General features: G+C 53.7%; 1 protein-coding gene across 1 annotated transcript; it reads left to right on the forward strand.

The window, feature by feature from the left end:
• The first annotated feature begins 462 nt into the window (after positions 1–462).
• Positions 463–3,613, forward strand: C5H11orf86 (chromosome 5 C11orf86 homolog). The gene is made up of 2 exons (XM_065936577.1): positions 463–833; positions 1,389–3,613. The coding sequence occupies exons 1-2, from the start codon at positions 564–566 to the stop codon at positions 1,485–1,487; spliced, it is 369 nt and encodes a 122-aa protein (XP_065792649.1). The 5' UTR covers positions 463–563; the 3' UTR covers positions 1,488–3,613.
• Positions 3,614–8,843: the final 5,230 nt, after the last annotated feature.

Below are 8,843 nucleotides of genomic sequence, written 5' to 3' on the forward strand. Positions count from 1 at the left end.
CTCCAGAAGTTTCTCACCTTGCAAAACTGAAGCCCTGTAGCCACTAAACAACTTACCACCGCCCACTATTCCCCCAGTCCTCCCACCTCCCCACCCCACTGGGCCCTGGCAACCACTATGCACCTTTCTGTCCCTGTGAATTTGATCATTCTAGGTTGGAGCCGTCCTGTTTCTTAAAAGCCCGTCTCTGTTTTGCTGTTGGGCCATCTGTTCTCACTGTCAACAAAATGTTTGGACATTCAGGGCTACAAGAGTTCAGGGGAGGACAAGATCTTTGGGATGGGGTAGTCAGGGAAGGCTGCCTGGAGGAGGAAGGGCGGGGGGAGGAGAGGAAGCCTGTACCCGCTTCCCTGGGAGGTGGAGAGGCAGTGGTGTGCTGTGTGGGTGACTCAGGGATGCTTGACCCTGGTGGCCTGCCCTTTGGTTTATGACAGCCACCTCAGCAGCACCAACCTTTGTCCCCAAGGGAGTTCCTGCCAGGTGGGTGGAGGCACCAGGCCATCTCAGAAGGCCAGTGGCTCGCCGAGTGGTGCAGCAGTCCCGCACCTGCAGCCTCCAGCAGCATGGGGACAGGGCGACGCAGCCAGTCCTTGCGAGGACCACGGCCCTCCTACGGCAAGCTCCAGGAGCCCTGGGCGAGGCCTGCGCAAGGCCGGCTGCGCCGGGCGCTGAGCCTCAGACAGGGCCGTGAGAAGTCCCGGTCCTCAGATGGAGGCCCAGAAAGGCTGGACACCCCCGGTCAGGAGCGGCTGCCCGGGAGCCTGGGGGACACGGAGCAGCTGATCCAGGCTGAGCAAGCGGGCAGCCAGAGGTGGCTGAGGCAGTACCAGCAGGTTTGGCTGAGGGCTGGTGGGTGGAGGGGTGCGGCAGGGGAGGGGTGAGACCCCAAGCAGAGGGACCCAGGGGAGCAAAGGCTCAGAGGCAGAAATGGATGGGGCTGTAGACCAAGAAGACAGAGAGCTGTCGGGGCAGGGGCTGCAGAGAGAGGTATTCCAGAGGAGCGTGAAGGTATTTGGGATTTATCCTGTGGGCACTGGGGAGTCGGGGAAGGTTTTGGAGCTGATGGATGATAGTCAAAGCTGTTCTGAGATGACCAGTCTGTCAGTGTGTTGGACGGTGGATTTTGCTGGAGGCAAGAGATGGGTCAGTACAGCTTCTCCAGGGTTACATCTCGTGGTCCCTTCTCCCCCCAGAAAAGAGGATCAGGACCCCCCCGGGTGGGCGCTGCCCGCTGGGCTCCTGCCTTCTGGGAGAAAGGGTGCCTAGTGAAGGGGCTTCTGTCTCTGGGGTCTACCACCCCCTCCTGGCTGTAGGTGGAACAGCACCTGAAACCCACTGCTCAGTGGAAGGACCTGGGCTCTGATCTCAACCCCTCCTCTGTCTTCCAGAACATCAGGAGAAGGTGGGAGAGCTTTGTCACCAGCTTCCCCAACGTGACCCTGAGCCGGTCAGCCTCCCCACAGCCCCCGCTGGGCACCACCAGCTAAGGAGGCCACGAGCAGTGTGGACGCTCGCTGCACCCGGATGAGACAGCGCGCCTGCTGACCGACCTCTCCGTGGCCCTCTGGACTGTGGATGGGGTGACCGCCTCCACGTGGACTGTTCCCGCCTTCCCTAGTGGCGCCCAGGCCTCCGCCACCAGGACAGAGCTCAGTGAAGCCAGGCCCACGGCTGAGAGGCTCTGGCACATCGCCTGGTCACGGGGCCATGCCCGACCCACCCTTCTCAGCGGCTGCCAGCAGTGGGTGGGGCCTGGGCCTCCCTCCCCGACGGTGAGCCCATCCCCAGGGCAAGGACCACGTCTGGCCTGTGTCTTGTCGCGTGTTGTCGCTGTCCTCACAGCCTCCCGATGAAGGAAGTCCCTCCCTGCTAGACAGAGGGGAGAACTAAGGCCCGGAGGGGGGAAGGGATTGCTGTCATTGGCATCTCTGGCCCCACCCGTACCCAATGCCCGACACTGCGTTGAACACAGGAATAAAGGTTGCCGAGCTGAAGTAAATGATTTTCCTGCTGACGAACCGGCCCCCGGTGCTCTCCCAACCCCTGGGGGCAGGTGGTGTCCAGAGCCTCCCAGATGATGGAGCAGAAGCGCTGGGGGGTGGGAGTGGTGGAGGAGGGGGGTCCCCAGGACGCTGGGCCTCACCTGCCACTTGTCTTAACCTGATTCTCCCTGTGCTGACCTCAAGCCAGCTTTAGAGGGCCTGGATCTCGCCAGCTCCTTGTCTTTGTGCTCACCCCCAAGGCAGAGCTCACCTTAAGGATCAGAGAGGGCAAGGGGCCCACCCAGGGCCACACCGAGGGGAGGGTCTGACCCCAAAGGGCCCGAGCTCCTTGAGAGATACTGGCACTTCCTGTGGGGTCTCTGGGGCGCTTCCAGCTCAAGCAGACCCAAGGTCTAAGGTGAGGGAGCAGCTGCAAGCAGCCTGGGTGTGTTCTGGGGTGGAGGGGGGAGGCCTGAGGACCCAAGAGACAGAGGGGAGGCTTCCTTGTTCCCCAGAGCCCAGAACCCTGCAGGGTCCTTCAGGAACAGGAACAGTACTGGCAAAATTTTGTCCCAGAGAGTCCCACCCTTCCAGACCAAGCCTCCAAGCTCTCCTTCCCTCATCGGCAGGCCTGATGCAGAGCGTCCAATGGGACCCCAGCCAAGGCTCGGGGTGGCAGTGGCACCGAAGTAGAGCCCTCTTACCACTCTGTGATATGAGTGCAAAATAAACCTTCATTGGGTTAAGCCACTGTTTGCAGGCCACTTGTTACAGTCACGCCTGTTAGCATCCCCTGGAAACTCGGAGAAGGCGGGACGATTCACTCATCGCCAGCAGCTGCCTACACCTTGTTGTTGGTCTCATGAGGCAGTTGTCGGATTATGAAATGGACACCTGGAGGATGAGTAGGAGTTAGCCCCGCCAAGAGAGGTCATGTGCGTTTCCATGGAGGAAGGGGGCTGGGCGAAGGCCTCGCGGTCAGAGGGAACGCAGTGCATCGTGCGTCTAGAGGTGCAGAACCTGTCACTGGGCCAGGACACAGCAGGTGCCCCTGGCTTCGGCTCTGCGTGTATTTACAGCAAATGACCCCCTCCACGCCAACCCGGTCCAGTATTCTTGCCAGCATAATTCCATGGACAGAGAGCCTGGAAGGTTGTGATCCATGGGGTCAGGCACGACTGAGCAACGAACACCTCCCCATCTCCCTGCCTCCCCTGACGTACCAGGCCTCGTCCATCCTGGTTTCATCAACACAGAAGGCTTCATTATCATGGGCTGGGCAGGCCATTGGCAAGCAGACCCCAGAGGACGTTGCCCACATCATGGTTATTTGTGGTATGATGTGGCTCCCCACGGAGCCCTCCCGACAGAGGCAGTCAATGTGGCCCAAGCAGAGAGGCGACTCCAGAAGGGCAGAAGCCCTGGAGGCTCCAAGTCTATCCACCCTCAGGCCAGCATCTGCCCAAAGATCACAGAAAGTCATCCTCACCGAGGGACTTCCCTGGTGGACCAGTGCATTGCAAGGTGATGTGGGTTCAGTCCCTGGTCTGGGAACTAAGAGCCCGCAAGCCTTGGAGCGGCTAAGCCTGCATGCCACAGCAAAAGATCTTGCACAATGCAACAAAGACTGGAGGAAGTCAAATAAATTTTAAAAAATAAAAATTTTTTAAAAATAAATACAATATGGAAATTTTATTTTGGGGGGAAGACATCCTTGCTGAGTCAGTTTCACACTTCTTTGTTCTGTTCACTGCCCCCAGAGGGCAGAGCCTCTAGGCCTCTCCCGTGCTCACAGGGGTCTCAGATCCCGAGCCCGGAACTGGAGGGGCCTGATTTCCTTCACCTCTCTGCCCAGCTCCAATCTCTTTTCCGTTCAGCATCCCTGCCACACACAGCCTCTCTGGGCCTGCTCCCAGAACTGCAAGGCTCACAGCTGGTCAAGCTTTGATATCTCCATGTGACCTCTGCCCCCAAGGGGCTCACAGTCCTGCAGCAGAGGGAAACAGACAGATGACCGGCTGCTCTGCCTCGAAGCAGAGCGGAGTAAGTGCTCCCCGGGCAGCGTGGTGAGGCAGATTGAGCAGGAGGCCCTGATGCCCGAACCAGCGTGAAGCGCTCTGGGCTTGGCCGGACGTCTCTCCCTCAGCTTCCTGAGGCCTGCAGCCACACCAGATGGGAGGAGGCTGCAAGCAGGAAAAATTTCTGCAAGCGGGAAAAATTACCCTGTAGCAAAAATGGGACGGCAGCTGCACTAATGGGGAAAGCAGGGGACACTGTATCCCCAGGCACCTCTCAGAGTGAGGGCAGCGAATTCAGGCTGGAAAGGCCCTCGGGGGCACAGAGATCCAGGTTATTTACTTTACAGATGAGGAAGCCAAGGACTGCCCCTACAGCAAGCCGGAGGCAAGACTTAGGCTCCCCTCCAGAGCTCCCAGGAAGGAATTCTGCACCCACCTGCCCTACATGCTCCAAACCCCCTTTGTCAGGGTCACCAAACTCACTGTATTCAGCCAGTCAGGGGGTCAGGGAGGGCCCAGGCCTCGGTGTCAAACCCGGGACCCAAGCCCCTATCCGCAACTAACTTAATCTGTGACCTTGCTCCAGTCCTCCTCTGATCTTGATTTTCTCCTCTGCAAAATGGGGGTGATGATCTCTGTGCCCTTCCTTGGGCTGAATGGCAGGTGAGGTGGCAAGTGTGCAAAATCTTTACAAACTGGAGTGTGTCGTGTCCTGAGAGGGAACGCCAGCGTCCTCCTCCTCCTCAGGCTCAGCACCCTCGTGGTCAGGCTGAGAGCAAAGTGTGTAAAAGCTCTGTGGCTAAATGCCCGAGTTCTGCCACCTGCTAGCTGTGTGACCTTGGGCAAGTGGCTTAACCTGTCTGTGCTTTGGTTTCCTCATCTGTTCCACAGAGATAATAATGGTCCCGCCTCACCCAAGTTAATGCATGTAAAGCACTTGGAGCAGGTAGCCCTCGGTTCTCAGTAGCCAGTTCCAGGACATTCTCCCCATGTGACCCATGGCAGGTCCCTTTTCTGAGCCTCAGCAGTCTCCTCTGGGAAATGAGGCTGCTAATAATAGCACCTGGTTCGAGGAGTCTTGGGGATGAGATGGGTGAAGGCACACACACCCTGAGCCCAGGGCCGGGCCACGGAAAAACCCTCTCCATGAGAGTCCGCGGAGCCTGGCATGTCCTCAGCTCACCTTGGCTGAGAAAGACCTTGGCAGACCCGCCGGCGTCAGGATCCAGGAAAGTGGGCCCGACCGCAGACCAAACGGCCACCCTGGGGCCTCCCAGGAGGTGGGCTCTCCTTTAGCGCCAGGGCTGGGATGGGCGTGGGAGGAAGCGCTGTCTCCTCGCACACCGCACCCCACCACCACCCCACCCACTACTGTGGCTGATGCTGAACCCTCCCTGCCCCCACCCACCGCCAGGCTCCCAGCTCTGAGCACCAGGGCCAGGCGATCCATTCAGCCAACACTCAGCAAGGCTCACTTGGAGCCCTGCTCCTGCGAAGACTTCAGAGAAGATGACATGCATCGCCCTGCACGCGCCCCGGGGTGACAGTCCGGCAGTGATCCAGCACTGCAGAGCCGGCTGGGGAGCAGAAGTGCCCAGAGAAGGGCGAGGTTAGCTCTTGGAAGGAGGGCATCAGAGCCGGCTTCCTGAGTAGTGGACAGAAGAGCTGAGTGTGGTTCACCCCCGTGGAGGGTTGGAGAGGGCGTGCCAGGAAGAGGGAACAGCACGTGTGAGGTATGGAGACTTGGACCAGACGGAGCATTTGGAGATCAAGGCATGACTTGGTTTTGCTGGGGAGAAAAATGGGAGTCGGGGAGGTGAGAACAGACAGGCAAGCGGGAGGGGCTCAAAGGACCTGGGATGGACTTCACCTGAGGAGTCCCGGGGAGCCTTGACAGGCTTTCAGGAGAGGAGAGGAGGGACCAGAGAGACATTCCCCGTGATCCCGGGAGGATAGGGAGGGGAGCAGACCGCATATTCCCACATTACAGCTTAGAAGCTCAGGGGTCTTGGAGGGAGGCAGGTGGCTCAGATGTGGACGGTATTGACACAATCAACACAATGTAACCAGGACTTCCCTGGGAGTCCAGTGGCTCAGCGCTCCCAACAGGGGGCCAGGGTTTTAGGGAATTAGATTACAGGCCATAACTGAAAGTTTGCATGCAGAAACTAAAGATTCTGCAAGGAAGATCGAAGATTCCACGTGCTGCAACCAAAGACCCCGCAGCTCAGACAAATAAATAAATAAATGTTACAAAACAAAAACAATGTAATCAATGCATATCTAACCACAGTCCCTGGTCTAACTCTATTGGGAGGGTGGTTGAGGGGTGATCAAGGAGGGCTCCTCTTCCATTGTAGAAAGCCCATGGATGATGTCTACATTTGAAAAACCAAGAAATTGCCATGAAAGCATATTATCTAGAAATCCAGAGGTAAATCCCAGAGGAAACACCTACCCGAGCTGAAGCTGTGTGTGTGTATGTGGGGGGTGGGGGTGGTGGAATGGGAGAAAGCAAGAAAATGCTGCTGTCCTCACAAGTTTGTTGTTCAGTCACTCAGGCGTGTCCAGCTCTTTGTGACCCCAAGGACTGCGGCATGTCAGGCTTCCCTGTGCTTCACCATCTCCCAGAGTTTGCTCAAATTCATGTCCATTGAGTCAGTGATGCTATCTAACCATCATATCCTCTGCTGCCCTCTTCTCCTCCTGCCCTCAATCTTTCCCAGCATCAGGGTCTTTACCAATGAGTTGACTCTTTGCATCAGATGGCCAAAGGATTGGAGCTTCAACTTCAGCATCAGTCCTTCCAATAAATATTCAGGGTTGATTTCCTTTGGGATTGACTGGTTTGGTCTCCTTGCTGTCCAAGGGACTCTCAAGAGTCTTCTCCAACACCACAGTTCAAAAGCATCAATTCTAGAGCTCTCAGCCTTCTTTATGGTCCAACTCTTCATAAGTGTAGACTTCTATTTTTTGAACTAAGTACATTTATTGCTTCAATAATAAAAAATAAGAAATAAATGAAAAAATACATTTAACATAGATTTCTTTTTTGACCACAGATTGAACCTGAGCCTTCAGCAGTGAAAGCTGAGTCCTAACCATTGGACTGCCAGGGAATTCCCTAAAGTCACTTTAAAAAGTAACACAGGGCAATTGGCAAGTTTGGAATATGGTCGAGATACTAGATAATAGAATGCCATCTTTGTAACATTCCCTGAATTTGATGGTGTGGCATAAGAAATATATATTTGGTCTCTGTCCCTATTTCCTGGCACAGAGTTCCTAAAACCCTAGGAATTTCCTGAGTGATTGAGGTGTTAGGAGCATCTTTTGTTATTTGTAGTAAGCCCTTTTCAACCAGATTCTTTACCATTGAGCCACTTGGGAAGTCCCATATTCACTTTATTTGGATACTAATTCAAACTATACAAAAAATAAAGATTTATGAAATATCTGGAACTTTGAATATTGACCAAATTTTTTATGATGTCAGAGAACAATTCCTTTTTTGGCAGTGAAAATGATACTACAGTTATACTGATAAAAGACTTTCCATCTTTAAGATTAATCTTACCTTTTGTGGATAAAATGATACATTACTTACTTTATTTTTTTCTTTATAAGAGAAAAAATTATAATTAGATGCTATAAAAATGAAAAATCTGCTCATCAAAAGACATCATTAAGAAAGTGGAAAGGCAAGTCATATGCTATTGGAAGATATTTATAATTCATAAACTGACAAGGTCTTATATCAAGATTATACAAGGAAAAAGAAAGACAACCCTAGTTTTTTAAACACAGCAAAATAAAATATCCAAAAAGCTGATAAATATATAAAAAGGTGGTCAGCATAATTCATCACCAGCAAAATGCAAATTAAAATCATAATATAGCAGCACGCAGTCCTTTAGTCCTGAAAGGTTGTTACTGAACGATGAGATGCAGGATTCTTGGCCTCCGGAGATGAATTCAATCCGGGACCAGAGACGAGGCTGGATCGCTCAGAGTTTTTGTGTAATAAAGTTTTATTAAAGTATAAAGGAGATAGAGAAAGCTTCTGACATAGGCATCAGAAGGGGGCAAAAGAGTACCCCCATTACTTACTTTAAAGGTGAGGGAAGTAGACAGGAATGAAGATGAAGCAAGATCAGCCCTGAGCTGATAATTGAGAATCGGGGTGATGGGGACTGGGTGAGGGTGGGCTTTCTGCTTAATTTTGTATATTTCAAAAGTCTTCATAATCAAGTTTTGAGAAAGCAGTCCTCTGGGTAAGTGGTGACCCGATGGAGCTGGCTAACGTACCTGAACAGCTCTGGACCCCAATTCACCTGCCTGGATGTGAAGCTGGGGGCAGGGTGCTAGTGACAGCGTGTTAGATGACTCTCAAAAGGGCTTTGTCTGGTGACAGAGATGCTGTTGTCCAAGATGTCTGGGGAGACTCTGTTCCCAAGTGTTTCATAAAATGTGAATGTTGGAAAATGTATCCAAAGCAGGATGTGGCTGTTAGCTACTCTGCTATTGTTGAGGATGATGGTGATGCCCCATGGTACAAGCTTGTAACAGGCTTCCCCTCCCTCAGACAGTGGAGGACACGTGCTACTTTCCACTAGGACTGAGACCCTGAGCCTGACACCAGGAGGAGCAGAAGAGAGGGGCCGGATGTGTGGAGTTCCAGACTGTCCTGGCCAAGGCAGGAGGGGCCACTTATCTCTGTATATTTGGAAATCTGTGGGCGGTGTTTATTTGCTGGGAAGTCTGGGTCCCTTCCTCTGGGGGTGCTAGAAGCCACAGGAGCCAAAGAACACAAAGTGGAGGTGGGTCTAGAGTTGGCAGCGTG

Source organism: Muntiacus reevesi, chromosome 5 (genome assembly GCF_963930625.1).
Source record: "Muntiacus reevesi chromosome 5, mMunRee1.1, whole genome shotgun sequence".
Taxonomy (NCBI): domain Eukaryota; kingdom Metazoa; phylum Chordata; class Mammalia; order Artiodactyla; family Cervidae; genus Muntiacus; species Muntiacus reevesi.

Coding starts and splice junctions, on each gene's coding strand:
- C5H11orf86 (XM_065936577.1), top strand. CDS start 564: ATGGGGACAGGGCGACGCAGCCAGTCCTTGCGAGGACCACGGCCCTCC. Junction 834..1,388: donor GGCTGAGGCAGTACCAGCAG/GTTTGGCTGAGG, acceptor TCTGTCTTCCAG/AACATCAGGAGAAGGTGGGA.